The 25,025-nt window shown below is 57.0% G+C and overlaps 3 protein-coding genes across 6 annotated transcripts in view; 1 reads left to right on the top strand and 2 right to left on the bottom strand.

Moving 5' to 3' along the window:
* The window catches only part of EDRF1 (erythroid differentiation regulatory factor 1), a 29,651-nt gene extending 28,453 nt beyond the window's left edge, over positions 1–1,198 (top strand). For both annotated transcript variants that reach the window (XM_087824034.1, XM_087824033.1), the window contains one exon: positions 413–1,198. In XM_087824034.1, coding sequence (XP_087680160.1) covers positions 413–569 — 157 coding nt within the window. In that variant the 3' untranslated portion in view covers positions 570–1,198. The remainder of the gene's footprint in view (positions 1–412) is intronic.
* MMP21 (matrix metallopeptidase 21) lies at positions 1,179–9,354 on the bottom strand. The gene is made up of 7 exons (XM_087824035.1): positions 9,193–9,354; positions 8,053–8,596; positions 7,045–7,184; positions 6,683–6,824; positions 5,483–5,740; positions 3,986–4,158; positions 1,179–3,314 (listed from the first exon to the last, which is right to left on the bottom strand). The coding sequence occupies exons 1-7, from the start codon at positions 9,352–9,354 to the stop codon at positions 3,012–3,014; spliced, it is 1,722 nt and encodes a 573-aa protein (XP_087680161.1). The 3' UTR covers positions 1,179–3,011.
* A 5,687-nt stretch (positions 9,355–15,041) lies between these two features.
* Positions 15,042–24,741, bottom strand: UROS (uroporphyrinogen III synthase). 3 transcript variants are annotated; one of them, XM_087824029.1, is made up of 10 exons: positions 24,708–24,741; positions 23,134–23,218; positions 22,877–22,960; positions 21,299–21,392; positions 20,847–20,921; positions 19,442–19,516; positions 18,003–18,083; positions 17,216–17,301; positions 16,608–16,706; positions 15,042–15,594 (listed from the first exon to the last, which is right to left on the bottom strand). In XM_087824029.1, the coding sequence occupies exons 2-10, from the start codon at positions 23,191–23,193 to the stop codon at positions 15,460–15,462; spliced, it is 789 nt and encodes a 262-aa protein (XP_087680155.1). In that variant the 5' UTR covers positions 23,194–23,218; positions 24,708–24,741; the 3' UTR covers positions 15,042–15,459. The 3 variants fall into 3 exon arrangements, with proteins under 3 accessions (XP_087680155.1, XP_087680157.1, XP_087680156.1); XM_087824031.1 differs by lacking the exon at positions 24,708–24,741 and adding an exon at positions 24,613–24,699; XM_087824030.1 differs by lacking the exons at positions 18,003–18,083; positions 24,708–24,741 and adding an exon at positions 24,613–24,678.
* Positions 24,742–25,025: the final 284 nt, after the last annotated feature.

Genomic DNA, 25,025 nt, shown 5'->3' with positions numbered 1-25,025 from the left:
GCTTGGTGTGGAGGTGGAGGGAGCGCTGGGTGCTCCCCAGCCCAGCCCAGCCCGTTTCCCCTGGAGTTTCTTCACAGCCTGTGTCATCGGACACTCGTTCCTTCTTATTCAGTGCTGTCTGCCTACTTCCCACCCAGCAGAGGGCAGGGGCTGGGGTCTGTCCTGCTCACTGCCAGGGGCAGGTCCCAGCACCTGGTAGGTATTTGTAAGAATGACATGGGTTTGAATTGACGTGTTGAAAGGAACGTCTAGAAACAGGCCCCCTAGGAGATGTGGAATAGGCAGGACTGGAGCACCTGCTTCCCTGCGAGCTGTGGGCACACTGCGACTGTTTGGATCATTTTGAACGGTGGGTGAGCATCGCTGTTCATGTCACTTCTATTTTTTGCTTTGTTCTGTTTTGTTAACCCAGCAATAACATGGAAGAAGATGTAGCCCTCAAAACCAACAAGCAGATTTACTCCCAGCTCTTGAGAGCTACTGCCAACAAAACCACAGGTCTCTTGGAAAGAATCGACGTCCTCACTCGCCTGCTGGACCAGCTGGCCCGGGGCAGCGCCGTTCAGTGACTCGGCCAGGGCCAGTGCCCACAGATGTGTCGTCTGGGCCTTCCGCGCTCGGGCCAGTCTGTCACTCGGTGCTTCGTTAATTAAATACGTGGGAAATGTGCGCTCCACAGGCACTGTGGCAGGAGCAGCGTTCTCATTTCCCAACAGACGGAGCAGTCCCAGCTCCCTGCCTTTTCCATCGGAAGTGCCGGAATCGGAGTTGGACTCAGAGCCCGGCCTCCTTCCTGTGAGGCGTGTGGTGTGTGCAGTTACACTCTTAAGTATTTCTGAGTGTGTTAAGCTACATGGGTTTAAGGCACAATTATTTTGGATAAATGTTACTTTAGGTCAAGGGGACTTTTATCCAGGTGACTTTAGTGGTCACGTGGGTTAGATCTACAGTGTCTCCTCCGAATGGCTCAGAAAGGAGTTGCCCTCTTTAAGCTTCAGTGCAGGATTTCTGGAGACTAGCTGCTGTGCAGGTCGCTGTGTTTAGTGCATGCTCGGAAGGGGCCCACTGCTCTTTGACTTCATATGACAGCTGACCAGGAATATGTACTACTTCCCCCACCCCCGTTTTTATTTTAAACTTGAAACTGTGAATAATAAGTCAGAAAACTATTTTGAATAAATAAGTTATTTCTTTATAATGTCTTTGTCTTTTTTCATTTCACATTTTTCACATCGAGTTTTGATTTGAACTGGTTTGATTAATAAATTTTACAAAGTAAAGATTAAAATATTAAAAATAAGATTCTGCCATCCATTGAATTCTCACTAGAATGTTACACTTGCCGCTGCAGCGTGGCGGCGACGTGGCTCCTGTCGGCCGCACACAAGCCTACCCACTTTCCCTGTGCCTGGTGTGCAGACCTGTGCCCGTCCTGCCAGGGTGACAGTGTGGATTCATGTGCATGATGCCACTGTGGACAAGAGCCCACCTGCTTCTACATCCACCAGCCTGGTGGCCTCAGTGCCATCCGTGGATCAGTTCTACATGTCGACGGGCAGCCCCTCCAGCTATACCTCTGAAGGATCCTGAGCTGGGTCAGAAAAGTGGGACAGACTTAAGCTGAATTTTTACAAACTGCTTCCTGGTGCACAGACTGTTAGGCATTTCCCTTTGACAACGTGCCGACACCTCAGCGCGGGAGGCTTCTCTCTCACCACTTGTCTACTTCCTTGTTTACTTGCTTTGTCCTTGGGACAGATTTGCATCGGTTTTCAGAAGTTAATCATTGAAGCATTTAAAGTTTTGACTAAACTGTAAGCAGTTGTACAGAGTCCGCAATGTCTCCCATCTGTCCCCTGTGGCAGGCACATGCAGAATCTCAGTCCTCTCTGCTAGTTCAACGTGGACTCTCCCGTGGACTATTTCTAACTTGGATTCGTGAATTCAGGAAAGGGTTTGTACTTCTGCTGGAGTCGGGCACAGCAGCTCATCTTGACCGACATCCTCTCAGCTGGACAGCCTTTCTGTCCAGAGGAAAATTGGTTTTTAAGCGAGAAGATAGAAGTCCTGGCTATCTTCCCTTGTCATAATAGTAGTATGGAATTCATGTGTGGGGGGTGCTTTTAAAATGTTTTGTAACTTGATTTTAAATTAAATGAAAGCTGCTTAAAAGTGTGTGTGTTTTAGCTGTTCCTTTACAAGAACTGTGGTGTTTGTGGCCTGATCAGTGGGACTGCTGGGTCTTTTCCAGTTCACTTCAGTGCCCACATTTTGTCCCCATCATTACAGACGACATCGGGGGTTTGTCTGTGTCATGAAGGTGTGTTGTGTGAAAGTTAAAGGAACACAGTGCCTATCCTAGAGGTAACTGATACGGGAAACAAGCTTGAGTACCCAGTGAGCTTCAGGAGTCTTAACTTCGGTAGTCCAGCCCTCAGAACATAATACAGTGCCGGGTGAAGTGTTTCCTGCTTGAGGGGCAGGCCAGAAAGCGGTCCAGCCAGGACCGTTTGGGTTACAGGCCTGTATTCAAACAGCGCCCAGGGTTGGACAGAGTGCAGGGTGCCAGGCTGGCCTGAGGGTCAAGAGCAACCACTGCGTCTGATGGGTGGCAGCACCCCTGCTACTCTCAGGGAGTGGCACCTGCGATGACCCCAGGGCAATGGCTGTTCCCACCTACCCTGGACATTGGTGGGGGGCTGGACAGGGGTGCTGGGAACTTGGCTGCAGAACCCTAGCAACAGTGGGAAGCAAGGGCGGATTCTTCAGCAATTTGTTTTGCTTTTTAACCTTTCCTAAAATAATTTGTAAAATCATTTGGTAATTTTTTTTTTTTGCCTAAGAAATTGATTTTTAAATCAAGTATTTTAAAAAGCTCAATAATACTTTTTCCATTGGTTTTAACCTAGGGAGCTCCATTCGTTTTGGTTACTGAAAACCTAGTGGGTTTTCTCTAAGAAATCGACATCTTAGGAGAGGAGTCCTTCGGCTCCCTCCGTCAGCCTGTTTCCTCATGCCATGCTCAGGGTGGAGGTGTGGACATCGCACACGTCGAACCACTTCCCGGAGATGGGCTCCTTGGGGAACACGCTGTTGGGAGGAAGCCAGGCGCCCCGCCACCTGTCCCCGTCACTCGCCACTCGCCAGTAGGCGCTGCCTTTGAAGAGGAAGACAGACTTGTGTGCGTAGGAGTAATAGGCCGAGTCCAGGTTTCTGAGCGGGTGGTTCCCAGGCTCTGTCGCTGGGAAGACTTCTGTCATCCTCTTCGGGTAGGAACTGAGGACTTGGTTCCTGTTGACATCGAAGGCAAACACCTGCAGAGCAAGGAGAGCAGGCTGGTCTTTCCGAGGCCACTGACGCACGCAGTGAAGTAGGTACGTCTGTCTGCACCAGATTCTCGGGGCTTCAAGTGCTTAACTACTTCCCATGTGGTCTGTTGTTGCCATGTAGGCACACGGTGACCACACAGCTTTTTATCTTTTTATCAGCAGAGAATATTTTTTCCATGGCTTTTCAGAGAGTGGAACAGGGAGAGAAACACTGATGAGAGAGAGAGAGAGACAGTGACTGGATGCCTTCCTCATGAGCCTGGGTATCGCGCCTGCAACCGAGATAGGTGCCCTTGACTGGAATCAAACCCAAGACCCTTCAGTCCACAGGCTGATGCTCTAACCACTGAGCCGAAGCAGCCAGGCCTAGTTATTTTTCAATCCTCACCTGAGGACGTACTTATTCATTTTTAGAGAGGAAGGAGGGAGAGAGTGAGCGAGCGTCATCCACATGTGAGAGAAACATCCATTGGTTGCCTCCTGGAACGCACCCTGACTGGAGATCAAACCCGCCACCTTTTGGTGCACCGGTGATGCTCCAACCATCGGAGCCACCCGGCCAGGGCAGTAACAGCACAGCTGTTAGCAGCACGTGCTCGCCGGACATGTTTCATTTAGGGATGGTAAAAGCAACAGGTGGCAGAGCCTCCACTCACGAGGGAGCCTTTGAAGAAGTAAATCAGCTGCTTCCTTCGGTCATAAAATGCAGTGTCCAGGGGACTCGGGACGCCAGGAAACCCTTCTGAAATCAGCCTGGGGTAGCCTTTCCCGTGTTCATCTTCCGTGAGGGCCTGATCCCTGTCACTGTCGTATCTCCAGTATTGATTTCCTGAGAGCCAAACAAAAAACAGTACCAGGTTTATTACCACTAAGTCTCAGGAAAGGACAGAGCAGACAGCTCTCCAACCAGCCCCAGCGACCATGGTGTCTGCCATGACTGCGGGAGGAAGCTGGGCTTCAGCAGCCAAGTGAGGCCTCCACTTTCCTAGGTCCTGAGGTTCTTCTAGATCTGACCCCAGGGGACCGAGTGGGGCCAACATCAACTACGGTCAGGACTTCTTAAGCCACGAAGGATGTGCTCCCAACTCCAAAACATCCAAACTACAAAAGTCTACCGGGAGCGGGAGAGACAATTTCTTCATGTAACTGAACTAAAGAATTCTTTGTGTGATGTGAAGGAAAATTAGGACTAAATTTATGCACAGATATCTTACAGCAACATTTGCATGCGCAGTTCTTTCCATCTGGCTCTTGCCTCGCTAACTCTGTGAGCCATTTAAGGCAACGTGGTTCTATTACTAGGACTCAGGCAGCAAGGGCAAGAAAAGCAGCCACCACCACATCGTGTTTGCGGTCAGACTCCGTGGGCGTGGTTCACAAAGGCAGCCCACTGGCCTGGCTGCTCCGGGTGTTCACTGAGACCTCCTGCCCCCCACCTCAGGTTCTCTGTCCCCAGAACACTGATCCTCCGCCCAGAAGCTGCCACCGACTCGCCCCTGGGCCTGGCGATCATTAGCGGTTCTGTGCTGGGCTGACCGTCTTTCCAACCTGATCCCATGGAGTGAGTGTGAGTGCCCTGCCTCCCCCAGGGCGTAGCTGTCGCACATGCTTGTTCACTCCTGGCTCTAGGGCTGTGAGTTTGACCCCCACTCCCTCCCCCCCCACTTTCCCACCACCACTCCAGGGGTCCCCTTCTGGACACTCTAGGTCCTACCATCCTTCCAGTGTGGGCCTAGCCCTCACTCCCGGCGGCTCTAGCACCTGTCTCTGGGGGACGGTGATGGCCTCCCCTGTTCACTCTACCTCTTCAAACATGTGTCTCCTATGGGTGGGCTTCCAAGGTGTTTACTTCTCCAGACTCTGAGGAAAACTCCTCTAGGGAGGACGCTTTCCCACAGTTCTTTGGCAACCACGTCAGAGCCCCTCTCAGTTCCTTCCCTCCCTCCCTTGTTCACTTGACATATTCATTCAGTGCCTGTGTAAAAGATCAGGGATCCCGATCCCCATGCCCACAGGGCTTCCAGCTGGACGGGACAGACAGAAACTAAGCAACTTCTGGAGCATTACGGGAGAGTCCCCGGGGGAGGGCTCGAACATCTGTCCTGAAAGCATCTGTTTAATAGGGAAACAGAGCTGCCCAGAAGGGCCTCTACCTTTAAAAAAATAACGCTCATCTCTCCTCCACGTCCAGATGTGGACGACGGCGTCGATGCCCTGTGCCGGGACTCCATGCCAGCCAGTGAGGATGGGGATGGGGTCCCCGTAACGCGTCCGGTTGTTCCGGTTCTCATACAGCCAGTACCAGCTGTTGCGGAAGAAATAAGTGCTGAACCTCACCGTCGCCTCCCCGCGGTGGTTTCTCTCCTTGCGAATCCAGTCAAATGCGGTATCGAAGGAGCCTTCACAGGAACCTTAAAAAAAAAGTCCAGCCACTTGCCACTGGGTGCAAAAACCAGCCCTTCCTATTTTTACATGTGACTTTTCAAGACCATTGCTAAGCTGGAGCTTTCTATTAAGACATCTTAAAGCCAGAAGTAGGCCTCCCTGCGCTGAATGGCGGGAGCAGGAGGGACCCCAGTGGCCTACAACCGTGCCGGGCACTGAGTTATCCTGGCTCATTATTAACAGTGCTCCCGATCACTCTCTAAAGTGTCTCTACTTGGATGCTAGTTACACGGTCACTTTAAGTGTAGCTGATGCCCCTTTGGATGGCTAATCTGACTTCACTGGAGGGAAGGAGTGTGGCTCTGGGCACACGAGAGGTTTCCACAGAGGGAGATAAACGTGTCTTGGCACGTGGTATCTCCAAAGGTGCTGCGTGCCAAGGACAGGACGGTGTGAGTTGCACAGAAACAGGGACGGTCCCTGTTTCAGATGGAAACGTGGAGGGCAGTGTCCCTTCCCTACAGCCTCGGTGCTAAATCATTAATCCTTCCATTAAGTAACTGACCACCACCCCTTTGGCCTGAACAGTCAAACAGACGTTAGAGCCTATCCCGGCAAGGCCGAGCTGTCCTTTGCCTTGAGATTACAGACAGTTTCTCCCCGTGGCTTCCACTCCTGTCCTCTCATGGGACACCATGGCCCTGGGGGGCCCAATTGTTTAGAGAACCACCCACCGCGGGCCCCTCCTTACTCCCAGGGAGGACTCAGGAGGGACAAACCCAAGAGAGTGTGCCTTGCTCTCCATCTGCCTGTAGTCTGGGCACAGCCACCTTTCACTAAGAACACGCCCCCGAGCCTCAAGGTGGCTGCTCGGGGCCCGCAGACGGGAGTGAGTGGGGTGCTCTCAGGCTCTGAAAGACCGCGTCCTCCGTCACCTCCGAGGGTGACCTCTCCCAGGACAGTCTTACCGTATAGCTTCTGAATTGCTTTCCTGTCTGACCAGTCCAACTCGAATGCAGGCCCCTGGGGGATGTAATTCGGCTGCATTATGGATCCTGTCCTGTAGGTGTGAGGCAAGCCGAGGACATGGCCAATTTCATGGACGGCCACCTGGAAGGGAATACAAACCATCGGAGCAGGGCCAACGCTGGGTGTCTGGGACCTGCCCCGCCATGGAGGGCAGGCTATGCCTGGAGAGGAGCCGTGCTCGGGAGTGAGAGGGGACTTTCTCAGAAGGAAGCGGACACCTCCCAGGACAGGCTCTGGCCGCCTGGCTCCCACCCACGCTGCACTGCCCGTTGACCATGACCATCAGCTCGGGCCCAGCTACCTGGAGTAGGCTGACGCCCATGCTGCTGCTGGGAGGCGTGAAGTGCTCGTCATCGTCAAAGTGAATGTCGCCCAGGTGCCAGGCGTGTGCAAACTCCTGCCCGATCCCATCAAAAACTCGCGGGCAGCCCAGGTGCCGGCCTGGCCAGGGGGAGGGGGCGTCCAGGTGAATTAGGAGTGCCCACTGCAGACTCCCTACCTGGTGGGACCCAGGAACACAGAAACCTGTAGGGTTCCCAGGCCGGAGGGCTTTGGGTCCAGCAGCAGCAGCAGCGCCTGGACTGATCCCTCAGCGTGAGGAGCGCAGGAGACAGGGTCGTTTATAAACTGACAGTCTAAAGGCCTAACAGCTGCGTGCCGAGGAGGGACGGCTCCACTCTGCCGCGAGCTGGGGGTGCGTGGTGGGCGTGGATGGCTGCAGGCTCGTGCGGGAGACAAGGTCTGAACGGGACCCTAACAGCTGAGTGGTCAGATCCTTACACTTGTATCGTTTTTCAACCAGCTGTGCCCCTGTGTGCCTCTCACGTCAGGAAGTTACTCCAGTGAGATGAGCCAGGCAGCCACCAGGACCCCTGGTTCCCAGGTGGGACTGCAGAGAAGTTACCTTGTCCAAACCCACCCAGCTGGGAGGAGGTGGGCCCCGGGGGAACCCCCCGTCTGTCCTGTGCCCTAAGGAGCACACCGAGTTCCTGAGAGCAGTGCCCACTGGCTCAGCTGCTCCAGTGTCCCCATGAGACCCTCTGGTCTTTGCAGGGGGACACGCCGGTGCCCTTCCCAGTGATTCGCAATAAAGCAACGTCAGCAGAGGGCTTACAGTAAGGCCCCCCGACAGGTGCCGTCTCAGAACAGCCCAGGGAGCAGGTAACTGCGGGGGCAGGAGGCCACGGTGGGGTTCCCCAGGGCCGAGAGCGCCCGTTGTCACCTGGTCCCTACCTCCGGCTCCGGGGGGCAGAGGGGCCCGCCTGCGCGCAGAGGGGACAGGGTGGCACAAGGTCTCGGCCCTTCTTACCTCGTCCGAAACCCAGCTTTATGTCAACGGTGGCCCCGGGGCCCGCGAGGTCCTCCCGGAAGCTCAGGGGGGTCACCTCGCTCCACATGCGGAAGGCCAGGCGGAGGACGGACCTCTGCTGGGCCTCGGGCAGCTGGCCGCTGTAGCCCTCCCGCAGCAGCCGCCAGCTCAGCGTCTTTTTGGCGAAGGCGCGAGGGGCCCCGCCCTGCGCAGAGCCCGCGGGGAGCGGGCCCGGCCCCGGGAGCGGGGTGCGCGGGGAGCGCCTCGGGCGGGCCCCGCGGCGTGGGCCGGGCGGGCGCGGCGGGGTCGTGGGCGCGGCGCTCGCGGCCCGCAGCGGGGGCCGCGCGTCCCGGACGCCGCAGCGAGGCCGGTTCATGGCCGCCAGCGTGGCCGCGTCCAGCTTCCCGCTCGCCGGCAGCGCGTTGACCTTCTGGAACCTGCGCAGGGCCTCAGCCAGGGCGGCGCCCCGGGGACCCCGCGGCACTGGGGCCGCGGACCCCGTCCCCGGGGGCCCCTCGGTCCAGCCGTATTTGGACAGGAACCGCTGCGGGAGAGACATGCACCCATGGGTGGGGCTGCGCGGCAGACTGCTTGTTACACACATACCGCCCTCTGCTTGTTTGTATACTGCGCAGGCCAGTGTGCATTCGCGTGATCTTATCCGTATTTATTGTGTGGTTTCCTGCGTGGGCGGCATTTCCACTCCGTGTTTTGGGTGGTTTGTGCGAGGTCCGGCACCTGAGAGGCGTGTGTGCGCCTGTGAGTGCGAGCACAGCTGTGTGTGCACAACTGCATGCGTGCGTGCGCAGTGCGTGCCTGTACACACGTGCGTGCACACCTGAGCGCGTGCGTGCGTGCGCAGTGCGTGCCTGTACACCCGTGCGTGCGTGCGCAGTGCGTGCCTGTACACACGTGCGTGCACACCTGAGCGCGTGCGTGCGCAGTGCGTGCCTGTACACCCGTGCGTGCGTGCACACCTGAGCGCGTGCGTGCGCAGTCCGTGCCTGTACATACGTGCGTGCGTGCGCAGTCCGTGCCTGTACACCCGTGCGTGCACACCTGAGCACGTGCGTGCGTGTGCACTGCGTGCCTGCACACAGGTGCGCGCGTGTGCGTGGCCCCGGCCTCGGCTTGTCCTACCTGCGCGGCGCGGAGGTCGGCGATGGGCGCGGCGCGGCGCAGCGGGGACGGGCCCAGGTCCGAGCGGTCCCGGCTGTGGAAGAGGGCCTCGGGCCGCGCGGGCCGCGGCGCCGCGAGCCAGCAGAGCAGCAGGGTCGGACGGAGGACGGAGGCCGCGAGCATGGCCGCGTGGAGCCCGCGGTCCCGCCCCGCCCGGCCGCCTCCCCCGGGGAGCCGCGGGGAAGCCCTTATAGGCGGCGCCCACCCCGCGCCGGCCGGAGCGAGCCCCCAGGCGCCGGCGCCGCCCTTTGAAGCCCGGGGCCCGCGCTCGCGCCGGGGCGAGAACGCCGCCCCTCGCCGCCCGCCTCGCTCGCCGGGGCCTCGGGCAATTAGCTCCGGCCGGCGGCCGCCTGTGACCGCGTTTCCATGGCGATGCGCTGCCCGGTGGGCCGCGCCGGTGCCCGCGGCCGGGGCGGAGGCGCGAAACCGCCCCGGAGCCCCTCGGCCGCGCCTGCGAGCGATCCAGCCGCCGGGCCGCTCGGTTTGCTCCGAGTTTGCGTCTTTTTTTGGGGGGAGGAGTGGAAATTGCTTTTTATTTTTTTAAGCTTTTATTTCTTGTTAATTACAGCTCACAGTCAATATTATTTACTCTAGTTTCGGGTGCACAGCACAGTGATTAGACATTTCTGTAATTTACGAGGTGATTCCGCACCCCCTTAAGTCTAGTGCCGCCCGGCACCATACATGCTCCCTGTGCTGCACTTTACATCCCCATAGTTTGGGTCCTTTTCCGGGGGGGGGGGGGGGGGGTTAGTTTATTATTTTTATTGTTTTTGTTTCTCTTTATAAAAGGAATACTTCATCAGTCTAGGAAAACGTAAATTTTGAAAGTACCGAGAACAAAGGAGGAACTCCCTACAATTCAGACGGTAACGTTTTCGTGAACGTTCTTGCGGACACATATATTGTGTCAGTGCAGAGAAGCGTCTGTGTGTGTCCAGCTTGACCTAAATCACACATTTTTATTTTAACCTTCTTGTTGATTTCAGTGGCATGCCACACACTCCTTCCTGTGCTCATGACCAGGGGTTTCTCATCATAGTTACTGGTACGTGGTGCCCATCTGTGGGTCCAGGATTGTTTTTTAATCGTCCCCTGAGGGTATGGTTGTTGTTGTTTTTAATTGATTTTATTTTTTATTGATTTGAGAGAGAGAGAGAGAGATCTGTGTGAAAGAGAAGCATGGATGGCTACGTATTGTTTCACTTCGTAGTGTGGCTGAAACAAAGCATAATTCTTGGGCGTAAGAGCACTGTTCACCTCCCCACTTAACTGGGTTTTCTTTCTGTTTTTTAAAAAATTGAAATCTCAAACTATGCTTGATTAGAAGACACACCCTGAATGTTTTCTCTGGGGAAACAAAAACCTGAAAAGGTGCTAGACTTAGGACAGAATTATTAAAACAGTACCTAGGTAGCTTCTACTTCCTGGAAGGCTGGAACTCGGAATGCAGAACTGAGAACTCTGAGATGGAGAGCTGGCCCGCTGAGGGCTCGTGTCACAGAGCCCGTGGGTGTAACAGACTCAGATGGTACCTGCTGAAGGCACGAGCTCTGGCTGAGGACCGCTCCTGAGAGTCCAGTCTCAACACTTGCCGGACAGCTGGGCCTGGTGCTGGCCATGGATCCCTCCTAGGGATCGGAGGTGGGGAGTGGTTACCACTGGTTCTCTACAGTTAATTTTTTCCCCACTGTATTGTGCAGTTGGCCTCATGCAGATCTGGACCAGTGGACTCAGGGAAGTGTGCCTACCACTCGGTTGCCTGCTTGTCCCTGGGAGTGCCCTTCTCCCCGCTACTGCCCAGCCTCTGCGTGGACTGGCTTCCCAGCTTGGAGTGTTTGATTAGCCAGACTGCTTATTCCAGGTAAGCTGGATTTTGAGGAAATCAGTTGGATTTAGGAGGAAAAGCGGTCTATGCAAGACATTCGCTCATTGTCTTTGAGCCTGGGGTAGGGTTTGGCTGGAAGCTTCTAGAATCCCCTTAAACACAGAGGTGGCATGACCCAGGTGTCAGTGGGAGAATTGAAAACTTTTTCATGTAACACATTATTTACAAAATAGATTTGCATATTCTCAGCAATGCACTTTTCCAACATAACATTTTGGAAAAAGACATGCCTTACTCAGTCCTGCAGAAGATGTTTAAGCTTGAGGAACAGGGAGGGGGTCAGTTCTGACTCTGAAAATGACCGTATTTCAGGATCTGCTCATGTGCAGGCCTGTTTGTTACACAGCTGTGCGGTACTGCCTGTGACAGGGAGAGAAAGGCTCTTCCCACCATCTGCCCCAATTTCCTTCCCTCTGACTCTGCATTTCAGTCCCTGCCGTCCACGAATAGACCCTTTGCCCACGCGGGGCCAGCTGAGGCTCCTGGGCCTCCCTGGGAGACCCGTCCGTGTTTTTCATGCACAGGCTCTGCGGCTTGAGGCTCTTCTCCCTCCCTTGGAGGAGGCCTCTGAGCTGGCTGCCTGGCTGCGGGGGGAGGGGAGCCCCAGTCACGGCTCACCTGCCCTCTGCAGGTGCATGTTTGAGTTTGCGGGCGTGGTCGACAACGTCGACGTGAAGATCATGATTGCCATTGGCGGCGGCTTATTGATTGCCTCGTTTTTTCTCATGTGCTGTTTCCTCTGTCTCTACTGCAAGTTGACCAGCATCCTGAGGTGAGTGGCGTGGGTAAGTGGATGACACGCCTCGCAGGGGCACCCGGGCTCTGCTTGAGCAGGGCCCCTCGTTGCCTGGGGGTGACACCCTGGGTGAGGCCGGATCAGCGGGCAGGTGTGAAAAGGCAAAGGCAGGTGAGGGTAGAATCCTGGCTTCCCCCCTCTGGCTGGGGTTGTGAGCTCATAGTGCGTGTTCTCAGCCAGGCGCTGTGTGTCAGCTCCGTCTGCTGTCCTGAGGCCTCCTGGAGTTGACCCTCAGCTGGCAGACGCGGGGCACTGGCCGGGCCCTCCCTGTGTCCCAGGCCCTGCACACTGGAGACTGGGGCTGGCCGTGTGAATGAGCCTCTGCCTCAGTTCACCCAGAGGCCGGGCTGAGGTGACCTCCCGGTGCCTGAGCGGGGAGCTCTCAGGATGTTCTCTCATTCACCGTCCATGGCCTTGGGGACAGGGAGGTAGCCGTAGTAGTGTGGGGAAGCTGAGCTGTGTACAGACTCTGGGCCCGGCCAGTGTGGCTCAGTGGTTGAGTATTGACCTATGAACCAGAAGGTCACGGTTCGATTCCCAGTCAGGGCATTTGCCTGGGTTGTGGGCTTGACCCCCAGTAGGGAGCATGCAGGAGGCAGCCTGGTCAGTGACCCTCATCATTGATGCTTCTCTTTATCTTTCCCCCTTCTTCTCTCTGAAATCAATAAAAACATTAAAAAAAAAAAAGATCCTGGGGACGCCTAACTGGGGTATAGGCCAGGATAATGAACTGGGAGCTCTTTTCAAAGTGTTTCTCACTGAGTCTGGAGCAGAGGAGCCGTCCCCATGAGGTAGAATGAATGTAAAATCTGGGGAAGGATGGTGAGTCCCAGAGCCCAAGCTCACTGCCTGCTCCCCTCACCCCCAAATGTGCACCAGGCACTGACCAGGTCAGACTGCTCACACTGGGTGCCAAGCTCATGGTTTTGTCCCTGGACTCACTTTACCCTCACCTGACATTCATGAAAACACCTGGAAAGGCCTGGGTAAGAATTCGGGAGAGGGGCAGGGGTATAATCGCAGGCTGGGTCACATGGTGTGATTAGCTCAGCTGAGAACCTCCAGACGGTTGTAAGAAATGGGCTGTAAAAATGAAATCTAATCGCTTTTTGTAAAATTTCTGAAGGAAACAATGATGATCAGTGGCATCGACACCAGAGGCAGGCGGCTCGGTCTGGTAGGTGGCCATCCTGAGACGCTGTCTCCGCACTGTCCACCGTCAGCTCCCCATGACCGAGCCCTGGAGAGCGCCGCTGTGGAGACTGTCCCCGGAGAGCTGGGCTCCCCCGCGTCCCCTGGCCACGGGCTGCTTCATAAAGTACAGAGGTACATGCCGAGCTCAGCTGCTTCCTGACTGTTCTTTCCAGGTGTTTGGGGCCCCTGAGGGCAGCAGCTGTGCTGTCCCCAGCCCCAGGCACCTAGCACAGGGCTGAGAGTCACCAGGTGTTGGGCAGGGACCTGAAGCTCACCTTTGCCAGTCCCGTGACACTTTTCACCAGGTAAACCTTGAAACTCGGACACAGCAGTACATCCTAAGCGATGATATTTTGCTCATTGGTAAGAACAGGTGGCACACTGCTTGTCAGTTACCAGCACTGAGCTCTGGCCCCTGCCCGGGGACAGCAGAAGCACTTTTCTGAGCTGCAAAGGAAGCGTCCAGGAAGCTCAGGGCAGGAGTGGCTCCCGGAGACGAGCCTGGCTCCGAGCCTTCCAGCCCCTCGCCCGTGCCACGCTGCTCCCCTGCCGGAGCTCCCGGAGCGCCCCGAACCCTCTGCACTGTTAACTCAGGCGCAGTCTGCTGTGAAGGGCTGGGTCTCGTCCCCACCCTGCCCTACTACAGCGGGCACTCACATGTGGCAGCCCTGTAGGAGTGTGGGGGTGATGGGAGCCGGGGGCTGCGTGCATAGGTGGGAAAGGGGGTGGCGGGCTCAGAGCCCTGAGGGAATTCTGTGGTGTAGCCTGGATCACCAGAGCTTGTTGTATTTGGTACGGAGTTTGATTCACGCTCACTGGGCTTTTCACCAAGTTTAGTTAGTTGACCGAGTGCCCTCTGTGCCCATCGGGATGGAGGGGCTTCATTTTTCTTTTCCCATCCTCCACCCAAACCCCCCAATCCTTAAAAACACGCATCTCTGGTGACAGAAAGTAGCCCAGCTCCCTGAGCAGGTGGGCCTCTGAGTCACAACCAGCCAGCTTCTCTCCCTCCGGCTTCCCTCCGGCTTCTCTCCCTCTAGGCTTCCGGGCCTGAAGGCCTGTGGTCCAGGGAGCCCCACAGTGGAGAATGGGTCTGACCCCCCAGACACGCTGACATGGATCTCCTGCGGCTCTGGGTCAGCAGGTCTGGATCTGGCTCCACCTCACTGAGTCTTGTGAGTGGGTTTAACTGTCTCACCCAATTTCCTTTTAACTGGACCCACCTGATAGGGTGCTTTGAGGAGTCAATGGGATGGCAAAGAGAAAAGTTTGTCATCAAATGTTAATTCAGAAATGAGATAAAAGATCAGTTTTGGTAAGGACTGTGTATACCTTGAGCAGTGCTTACCAGCAGGCCTAAAAGTTATGACAGTTACCAGGCCAAATAGAGTTCTGCAGCTTTTGTGGTTTATATCAGTATTTTTTGAAACTAAGATTCTAATACTGCTGAGGACATTAAAGTCTTTTTGTTGCAGTTACTTTTGAAACACTTCATAATTGCACAAATCATAAATCTATAAATATGAAAATACACAGCTCAAAATTGCTGTTGATTTTTTTTAACAGATTCAGTATTAAGTATATGAGGAACTTCTAGTGTCCAAAGATTTTCCTTATTGATGTTTAGTTGACATTTCAACTTGATTATTTTATCATTTAGGATCCAATTTGATTGTAACAGAAAGCTAGTTTAGCACCCCAGTGTCATCTTTAGCTTCCTTTCCCAAGGTCATCCCAAGGCCCAAAAGGGCTGCTAGAGCTCCAGCTCTAGTATCTGCATTCCAGGAAATAGGAGGGAGGGTGGGCCTCGCCGGCCTGACTGACTAGGCTGCACTGACATTTCTAAAGGCCGTCTCTGTATTTGATTCACCATTGCCCACAACTCACAGAGCAGGCACTTCAAGGTCCTTTTTACCGGATGAATAAAACTACTTCACACACAACAGATTTAATCACTCATTCCAGGTTTGCTGGTTTTCAGAGCATGGGCACATCTGTTTCCTCCCCCAACACTGCCTCGCCCTGGAAACAGTGCACAGCCAGACGCCAACAGTCTGCACCAGTAGCCCGTATGGTTCATCTGATTTCCTGCTGCCAGGGAAAGCACTCTCGAGGGGCCCAGAAGCTGGCATGTGCTGGGCAAGGGTCCGAGTAGCCTCCATGGAGGGAGTGACATGCGCGTGGGCCTGCTGCCAGCCTCAGGTCCCTTCCCAATCGCTGGTATTGGGGTGGTTTCACTCAGGCACAGGGCAGGCGTTGAGGGCAGGCCTCCCCCACCCCGCAGGCAGCAGCCCATTGTCCTCGGCCCACAGGGCACAGCCCAGCCCAGGAAGGCCACGGGGCGGCTCACTCAGCAGCTGTGAGGCTGCAACGCCGTCCGGATGCCCGCGGCCAGTGCTCGTGGGGTGGGGCTCTCCGCAGTGCAGCTCACAGGCAGGCCCCGGGCAGCCAGGGCACGGGCAGTGGTGGGGCCAATGGCTGCGAACTGCAGAGGGGAGAAGGGCCTCAGGGCACCGGCAGGTGCCAGGGGAGGCTGGAGGGTGGTGGGTGTGGGGCTTGTCCGACATCCTGCTTGTTAGGACACCACTCGGCATGTGAGTTACGCTCCCTGACTGGAACCCGGCTATATGGCAGCAGATGCCTTCACCTCTGTGATATCATCACCGCTCACCACCCCCAGCGAGACCCTGCTGGGCCTGCGCGCGGCTCAGGTGGTGGAAAGGTCCGGGAGTCAGGACCCATCCCTTGGCTGCACCCTTGCATCCTTGGAAGGACGTCTTAGTTGTGGGCATTTCTGTCTAGTGTCTCAGGGCCCTGGGAGGGGTCAAGTGGAACACAGAACACAGGTGGGGGATGGTGGCCAGAACCCTGGGAAAGGAGAGCAGCTGAGACCAGGGCCCTGGAACGAGAGGGTGGGGACTCACTTCTCTGAACCTACACTCCACCCGTAAACCTGGGAAACAGTCCCATACCCAGGTGTGCCGAGACCATGTGTGCTGGGAGGTGAAAGGCCTCCATTCTGACTTGGGGAGGCCTCAGTGCTGACCTCTGTCCTCCAGCTCCTGGCGGGTCACACCTGCCCTCCCCAGTCCCCAGCCAGTTCAAGACCACACCCAGGAGGTTGTGAGGACTCGCAGACTCCTAACAGTACGGTCTTTGAAAAGCATGAGTATAAATCCTTTGAGTTAAAAGACATGAAAGGAGGAGTGTTTTACAACAGATCATTCAAGATGCTTAGATGGAAAAAAAGGGATAGGATGTTAACACGTGAGCCAAATTCGGAAACAGGCTCAGAGAAGTTCTGCAACTTGTCCACAAGCACCAGCCAGGAAGTGGCGCTGCTGAGCTGTGAGCTGAGGCTGGGGCTGGGACGGGTATGCCTGCCGGGCTGCCGTGGGCACCCCTGGGTCAGGAGTGCTTGGACTTAACGTGGAAACTAGATAATTAGTAAAAAAAAATTTTTAACTTGAAAAAGACCAAAAGCACTGAATACCTCACCTTGATTTGATTGATGTTGTCTCCAGATAACTCCTGAATATACTTGAGACTGTACGTCAGGCCAGAGGGACTGAAAAATGTGATGCTGGCTGGAATGCCCTGTGGGGAAAGCAAGAGCGGCCCCTCTGAGCAGCGCCGAGAAAGAGGGAGTCCCTCAGCCCCTGTCCTGAGAGAGGGCGGGAGGTGTCTGTCTGCATCTAGATGTGGGAAACGTCCATCAACTCAAAAGAGCGCCTCCACCCTCTGGCCTGAAGCCTCCAACGGTCCGGGGCTCCAATTTCCACCCATACTTCTCGGTGGGCAGGGTCGGCCTTTCCAGCGTCTGCCCCAACGCCCCACCAATGCCACACGGGTGAAGAGCAACACCGAGGACACTGCCTGGCTCACTAGGTCTGGGCGCTGGACAAGCGCATTGTGTCCTCTCCTTTAATCCTTGTGAAAACCTACTAGATGGGTCTAGTCCCAGCTCACAGATACAGGGGTGAAGGCTCCGAGAGGCCACGTCCTCAGTCCCACGGCTGGAGAGGGAACCACACACAGGCTGGGCCTCACCACCCACCTCCACTGGCGCCCGCCCTGCCCGAGCTCTCACTGGAATCAGCACCCACCTGCGTGGAGTAGTAGCTGTTCAGGTTCACCTGGATCCCCGGGTGTGGAGTCTTCTGATAGACAATGATGCTCTCCATGGGGATCCCTGGACACGATCAAAACCAGGAAACAGTTACTGCCCTGGGGACAGCACGGAGTCTGTACTGCAGGGCAGTCAGTGGGGACCTCCGTCTGCCCACCATCCTGAACAGGCTCAGCCGGCCCTCTGCACCTGCTGAACACTAAGTGGCCTGCGGGGAGGCGAGACGCAGGAAAGGACAGGGCCCTGAAACCCAGGCTTCCTTTGTACCACAGACACCCTCGTTCCCAAGCTGTGTGGGCCGCCCACAGGACTGCCCCTGGCCACTCCACCACGGGTGCTGTAAACCAAAGTTAATTTTAGAAGGCAATAAAGAACAAAGGAGCTGCAGCCCAGAAGACAGATTCAGGTAGGGAGGCCGCTTTTTATAGCAAAAGGTCGCTCCCAGGCTCTCCATTAGGTCATTTTGTGGAAGCGAGGTCTCTAGACTGCAGTTCTGACGACCAGGCCCGCAGCCTCTGGGATGGAGGGATCGAGGCTCGAGCAGCTGGGCTGGAGGCGGCTGTCCGCCCTCACAGATCGGCTCCGTCCTTAGGTTTCTGGTGTGTGGGGACCCTGCCCGGGGTCACCCCCGCCCCGTGATGGCTCCGTGGCTGCGTGCTCCTCACGAGCTGAGCAGGAAGCCTGCAGCACGCCTGCCCAGCCTGCTGTCCCGAGGCCTCTGCAGGGCGGTGCCCCCCCAGGGGTGAGGAGAGCAGGCGAGTCACCTCTGTCCTTGAGCGTGCTGGGCAGGGCTTCTCCTCGGAGGGCCCCACAGGGAAACAGCAGAGGCAGCGCGGGCGACTCCCCTGCGAGTAAACCAGGTGGTGAGCACGTGGGAACTCGGGCGGCTGCCCGCTCTGCTCCTGGGCCCGTTCCGGCGACTGCGGAGGCAGGAGCAGCTGCCGCCTCGCTGACCTTGTCATAGGAAGGTCGCCGCAGCGGTGTGGGCCAGGGGCCTGGGACACCAGCACCCACACAGCAGGGTCTGCTGCCCCCCAGGCTCCTTCACTCCCATCCCTGAGGCGGCTCCTGGGCAGCAGTGACTATTCGGGATGCAGGCTTGCACCTTGCCTGGGGTTAAAGGTTAGAGGTCGGGCCCGATGTGGGCACTGGAGCAATACACTCTCTACCCCTGCAGGGTGGCACCTAAGGTGGCTCCAGCTCACAAAGAGGCAGGGAGATGGCAGCCAGAAATGGCTGTGCAGCCACGCCCAGGACAAGAGGCATGTCCACTGCTGTCCCAGTCAGCACAGCGGCCACCAGCCAAGGGCCCAAGGGGCCTCCGGCAGGCCCCACCACAGAGGTGTGCAAGGGGCCTTCAGATCCCAGAACCTGCCCCTCGCAGCATCTCTCCTCCAGGTCCAGCTGTGTTGAGCTGCTCATTCCTGTGGGTCACTACCCGGGGGGGGGGGATCCCAAATGCCTTGGTAAAGCCCAGGTGAAAGTCCTCATTAGCAGCTGAGATGGGTTTACTTGGATGTGCTAACTGCGGGTTGAAGATGTCTTAGGGCCTCAGACAGCTGGTAATAACTCAGAGGAGGTAATGGGCTTCCGGAGCCTGGCCAGTAGCCTTCACGGTGAGGGCAGGTGCTCCCGTCTCCCTCCAGCCTTGGCCCAGTTGGCTGGAGCACCAGTGTGACAGCTCAGAAGAGACACGGAGCCTCCCTGCCCTGTGTCTGCGAAACAAGGAGCAGCGCGAGCCGGCTCTGGGCCGGGCAGTGAGGACCGACTCTCGTCTCTGTCCAGCAGAACTAACGCCTCAGCTGGGAGCAGCCAGACCCCCTGCCCTGGAAGCCGGCTGGGCCGCCTGTTCCACTAAGGAGCCTGGGCGTCAGGGTCATCCCACCAACAGCTATTCTCTGTCACCCAAGGCCCTTCACCCCAGGATGCCAAGAGCAACCCTCCACATTGATTTCCACATTTAAAAGGGCTTTGACGTGTTTAAGGCGACCATTACCTCTTAAAAGGATATTAGAAATGAGGAGCCTGGAGTTGGGTCATTCTGGACCCTCCCAGCCCCGTGACCTGTGAGAGGAGCCCAATCACAGGGAGCCCCGCCCCCCAAATGTTTTGCATTAAGTTTGAGTTGTCTCCTCCTCCGGGTGGGGCCGCAGGAGATGGGCTGAATCAGTGGGCTGCACATGGGGCGACCTTCTCTACTCACTGGAGCAGATGTACTCCGCGAGCTTTTCTGCGTTCCCACAGTGCTCTCCTTCTGCATCCAGGCCGATCTTGTTCACTGGGAGATAAGAAAAAGTACCGTTCTCTACGTGGCAATTAATGTCCCTGTTCTTGTGCAGCCTTTATAATGTGCAGACACAGGGCCCTGCTTCCTGAGTCACAGAGGGAGTCCTTCCAAGGCCGGCCTGGTGGGAGAGGCGCAGGCTCTCGGCTGATGGAGGGTGCTGGGTCCTGGGCCCAGATTCCTAGACCTGTGGCTATGGGTGACGCGCCAATTTCCCTGAGTCCCACTGAGCTCGTCTATGGGGGGAAGACACAACCCAATGGGGCTGTTTTAAGATTATATGAGATGATTAGAGCAAACTGCTGGCCATCTCAGTGGAGCTCAAGAAAAGCGGTTTTCTCAGAGGTGGGACCCTTTGAGACCTACGGACACTAGAGGGAGGCCTCATTTGGGAGGAGCCAAGGCCCCCATCCAGGAAGGTGTTAGTTGACATGGCGGGAATGAAACGGACGGGAGGGAGGAATGGTGTCCTGACAAGCTGCCAGGGCTGCAGGTGACCTAGGGTGAGGGTTCTGCCAGCCACTTTGTGCGACTTCCATCACGAACTGAGTAGCTGACACCCAGGCTCCCTGCACTTTCCACTAGGGTGGAGCACTAGTCACCCTGCAGAGGGAAGGCCCCGGGGGGCTGGGTCAGCAAGGAATGTGGAACTCCTCTGAGAAAGGAGGTGCTCACACGAGCCTGGCTAACACCAAACTGCAGCTCTCACGTTGACACCACCAGCCTTTCATTTACAGGTCATGAGAAACATGCCGAGTCCAGGAGAAAAGTCACCTGCAACTGTAAACTGTCCAGCAACAAAGCCCTTGCTTATGCTGTGATGCCAGACTCCTGACTGGATTGGGGTCTCAGCCAACCTAAGAACCTTGAAAACTTCCCGGAGCAGCCCTGGGGCCCAAGTACACAGTGATGTTGGTACTCATGGCGACAGTTGTGTGCATTACTCCTAAGTACCCAGTGGGAACCATGCTGAGACTGTTGGCTTGACTGATTAGTTCAGCCTGCAGCCCGTCTTCTCCGTGGTGGTGGTGGTGAGGGGCGGGCTCCTGCTCTGAAAGTTCCTGCTCTAATCACAGGGCTGGTTCCCCTGGCAACTGGCCCCAACTTTGGGGCCTTTTAAAAAGTCAGCGCATCAAAATGAACTCAGGTGGAGGTGAAAGGGGGTGGTTATGAGTAACAACAGACACCTTTACCTTTACCACCTAGGAAATAAGTTTTAGGAGCTCTGTGCCAGGAACAGGGACGAAGGCTGAATACAGATTTCTTATCATAAATCAACACATCAGTCCTCTTTTGAGGTGTTATTTTTACCTCCATTGCTTACCCAGAGAAGCGGTAGCACTTCCAACCACATACACAGACTTGGCATTCCATTTTCCTCTCAGAGACTTCTTCCAGGCTGTAACACATGAAATCACATGTGAGCTACAGAGACCAGAGGCCACGTGGACTGCTGCCCAAGGCCGCCTGCTCATCCTAACCCTGTTCCGTCAGACTGTGGCTGTTCAGTCTGAACCCAGGTTCTGTCCGCCTGGTTTGATGGAGGGGAGGAACGGGCTCAGTCAGTGACGCAGTGCCTGGCACAGCACGCGCTGTCCACTCGTCACCCCTTTGAGGAGAGACTGGGCTGATCGGTTCTGACGGGAGGCATGACCACCTGGCAGGGGAATACTTAGGCTCCTCGGCAGTGCTGTCGGTCTGGGTGTTTAGGAGGCTGCAAGGTGGTGCATGAGCACCAAGGAAGAGCCCCGTGGAGGGCGCGGGACCCGCCCTCACCTTCGGTTTTGTCATCCCCCAGGCACAGCTGCACAGCTTCCACGGCTCTGGGGCTGGTGAAAATGAGTCCTCCATATGCTTCCGGGCGAGACAGCTGCACACAGACACCAACAAGGTATTTTATGTGATGGCTCGGCTCAGCATTTCCCAGAATGCCAATGCCCACAATAGTGGGCAAACAACTTCATCTGTCCATCTGTCCATCCACTCAACTTACTGAGAGCTGAGTGTGCTGAGTGTTCTAGGTGAATTCATTACTCGTAGCATCTCCCTCAAGAGCTCAGAGTCGAGGGGAGAGACAGCAGGTGCTGTGTAGAGAGGTGGGTGTAACCGGAGCAGAGGGGCAACAGGACTCCGCTGGGGCTGGGTGGGGTGCAAGCAGGAGGGCAGACCTGACCTGCATCTGTAATAAAACTGGACTATTCGCTGGGGTGGTGTCCATGCTGAAGCCCTGATTTTCAAAGACAACGGTGATAAAATCTATTGACAATTTACTCTGAGCAGGCTCTGGGCTGCTGTGTACACCCCCTCCACTGAATCTGTGAAGGTTCCTGTGAGGTGGGGGCTGTTCTCACCCACCAGTTACACAGGCGGGACGAGGCTAAGTAACCGGCCAAGGGAGTGGCTGAGATGCATCGTGCTCACTGCATAGCCAGAACCTGACGGAGAGTTCAAAACCCCCTCAACCCTCAGGGACCAGACTGGCTGGAGGTGATGGAGGTTCCTGTGGAGACTTGAGGATTTTTCTGACCACGAGGTCCTAGAAATGACCTCAAATGATGAATGAGGCCCTTTGTTCCCTTTCAAAGCTGCTTATGGAAGAGCAAGCGTTAAGTGTGCCCCTCACAGTCCCTCAGATCGCAGGCCAAGTGCAAGGGGACGTGAAGATGCCAACTCAGTGTTTGCTGAACTGAACAAACAATCAACATTCAGCTCAAAGGGAACTGAGGAAACAGGAAGGCTTCCCACAGTGGCTGGCTGGTTGCCATGCGCAGAACAGGAGGGAGGGCCTGGTGCTAACGGCTATGGAGCCGGGGGAATGGGGCTTCAGGCACTGAGGCCTTAACTTGGAACATCAGGCTTCACTGGACTGTCTCAGGCAGTGCAGGTCCCTCCCACCCTGGGTGGCAGAGCGAAGGCTGTGGGGACATGTCTTGGTCTTGAGTCTCAACACTGCCTCTGGTTTGCTGAGGCTTCTGCCAAGCTGCCCGACCTGGGGCCTCCATCTCTAAAACAGGAAAACTAACACCTCCCTGGCGGCTTTGCAGAGGTCAGAGTGGGGTGGGAGGGGAATAGGACAGGGTGTGAACTGCTGTGAGCAGTGCCCTCCCCACAGCCTGCTCCACCTGCTCTCCTGGGCGGCCTCCACATCAGGGTGGAGCAGCAGGAGGTGGCCCAGGCTGAGAACCCAATGGCAGCCGGTCCTCAAGCCGAATCCTGGAGCTGGCAGGGCTGTGCTGCCCTTTTAGAAGCTGGGTCGTAAAATGAGGGGAAGGAAGAAAGTCCTTCCGGCTTGGGATTCTGCAGAAACCAAACATGTCTGAGAAGTTACGGTGCTCAGACACTGGCAGACCTTACCTTCTCCGAGAAACTGGGAAGAGACAGAAACTCGAATGATAAAACAGGGATCAAAGTGGCTTCAAGTCCATACAATCCTAATTCCTGCAAATAAAAGGGTACAGTCTGGGTTGGCCAGGGTGCTTGGGAACAAGGGAAGGGTTCTGGCATCAGACTGACAGCTTACTCTGTGCCAGCTCCGCAGCTCTAGTAGCCTGGCCCCTGACCTCATTGCTACGGCTGCTGTGTTTTCGGGACCAGGAGGCTCAGGCACTTACCCTGATGTACGGATCCTGGCCACCGTCCTCCGTAGAGTCTTTCAGCAAAAGAACCTTCATTACTGCCTGGCAGGCCTTGCAGGGCCTGTGACAGAGCAGGGAACGGATCTGAATTAGAGCTGAGAGGGAGGAAGGTAATCTGCTGGCTGGCAGGGCCGGCCCCGCACACTGACTCAGCGTTAGTGGGCTTGTTCCCCGAGCCCCTGCCCCTGATAAGGCCAAGGGAGCAGTGCTGCCGCTTGATAGCTGAAGCCTGCAGGGAAAGCCAGCGCCCCAGCCGGTGGGGAGAGGCTGCAGGAGAGAAGTGAGGGGCTTATGGACCAGTAGAGAAAGGGGGTCTCATTCTGGAAGGAAACAAGTGTGTAATTCCTTCCAGTTCGAGCACAGACTAGGCTGCTCGTAAGCTCTTTAGGAAAGAATTACATTTACTCTACTTCTCAAATGGTGTCTTATAAATGTTCTCAAGTATCGTGAGAGAACCTTTCAAAAGTTTCCTAACCACCTAGACAACTCCTCAGTATGTATCAAAAGCCCTGCCTCCTCCCTCCCTCCCTCCCTCCCTCCCATTTCCCGTCTGAGAATCAACACTAAGGCAACGCTCACAAATGCGCGCAAAGATTAAAGAGGACCCTCCCGGGACCCCCTTATCACTGGGGTACAGATGGCGTTCGGCTGGAGGCAGGCAGCCGAGTCCAAGCGACAGGGCAGGCGAGCGGGGTCAGGAATGGAAGGGGGTGCTGGTGACCCCGCGGGGCGGGAAGGGAGCGGGGTCAGGAATGAGACCAGGTGCTGGTGACCCCGCGGGGTCAGGAATGAGACCGGGGGCTGGTGACCCCGCGGGGTCAGGAATGAGACCGGGGTCTGGTGACCCCGCGGGGTCAGGAATGAGACCAGGGGCTGGTGACCCCGCGGGGTCAGGAATGAGACCGGGGGCTGGTGACCCCGCGGGGTCAGGAATGAGACCGGGGGCTGGTGACCCCGCGGGGTCAGGAATGAGACCGGGGTCTGGTGACCCCGCGGGGTCAGGAATGAGACCAGGGGCTGGTGACCCCGCAGGGTCAGGAATGAGACCAGGGGCTGGTGACCCCGCGGGGTCAGGAATGAGACCGGGGCGGGCAGCGCGCGGCGCCGCGCGGACAGCAGGGGCCGCCTGGCCCGTGGCGGCCGCTCCCGTGTCCCCCGCGCGCCGACGCTCGTCCCCGTGTTGCCCGGAGGTGTTTGGGAGGCAGGGTGAGGTCCGTCGTCTACCGACTTTTTAAAGAAGCTTTCAGGTCAAGAGCTGCGCTCGCGGAGGTTCCGCGAGGGGCCGGCCTTGGGGCCTCCCATGTCCCACCCCCGCTGGGGCGCCCGCGCGGTTTCCGCGACCTTCCGCGCGTGGCCCCCGCCTGGCCAGCGGCGGCCTCGGGGTCCGCTCCCGCGCTCGCCGCAGGTGGCCCCCCAGGCCGAGGCCCCGGGGCCCGTCGGCGCGGCGACACCTACCTCGCCGGGCCGGAGAGCCCGAGAGGTCTGGAGCGCGGGCCGTGCCCAGCCCGGGGGGTGTACCCCGCGATGGGGGTGTACCCCGCGATCCCCACCTGGGTTGGCGAGGCGACGCCGGCTGGGGGCGGGCGCTCACCCCGCGGCCCGAGCTGCCATGGCGACGGCCGGCGCCAGGCCCGGGCGCTCAGAGTGGCAGCTCGCGCGTGCGCACCGCCGCCCGCGCCGGAGCGGATGGGCCGAACCACGGCGCCAGGGGAGGGGGGAGCCGTGGCCGGGGCGAGGGAGCGCGAGGGGGGAAGGACAGGCCCGGACAAGGCCCGAAACTGACTCGCTCTGAGGGGTTACGGCCCTGGAGCCCGTGGGCGCGCCGGGGTGGTCGCCGACCCGGCGCCCAGATTCCACCCGGTCTCCCC

Source organism: Miniopterus natalensis, chromosome 14 (assembly GCF_054644295.1).
Source record: "Miniopterus natalensis isolate mMinNat1 chromosome 14, mMinNat1.hap1, whole genome shotgun sequence".
NCBI lineage: Eukaryota > Metazoa > Chordata > Mammalia > Chiroptera > Miniopteridae > Miniopterus > Miniopterus natalensis.
Note: the sequence above shows the minus strand (reverse complement) of the source record. Positions and strands in the feature narration are given on the sequence as shown.

Bases quoted from the DNA above. Each gene is read 5' to 3' on its own strand.
- MMP21 (XM_087824035.1), bottom strand. From the start codon at position 9,354: ATGCTCGCGGCCTCCGTCCTCCGTCCGACCCTGCTGCTCTGCTGGCTC. The intron at 7,185-8,052 runs GTAAGAAGGGCC...CCCCCTGGCCAG, and splicing joins AAAGCTGGGTTTCGGACGAG to GCCGGCACCTGGGCTGCCCG. The intron at 6,825-7,044 runs GTAGCTGGGCCC...ATTCCCTTCCAG, and splicing joins TGGGCGTCAGCCTACTCCAG to GTGGCCGTCCATGAAATTGG.
- UROS (XM_087824029.1), bottom strand. From the start codon at position 23,193: ATGAAGGTTCTTTTGCTGAAAGACTCTACGGAGGACGGTGGCCAGGAT. The intron at 22,961-23,133 runs GTAAGTGCCTGA...TTTTATTTGCAG, and splicing joins GCCAGGATCCGTACATCAGG to GAATTAGGATTGTATGGACT. The intron at 21,393-22,876 runs GTAAGGTCTGCC...GTCTGTGTGCAG, and splicing joins TTCCCAGTTTCTCGGAGAAG to CTGTCTCGCCCGGAAGCATA.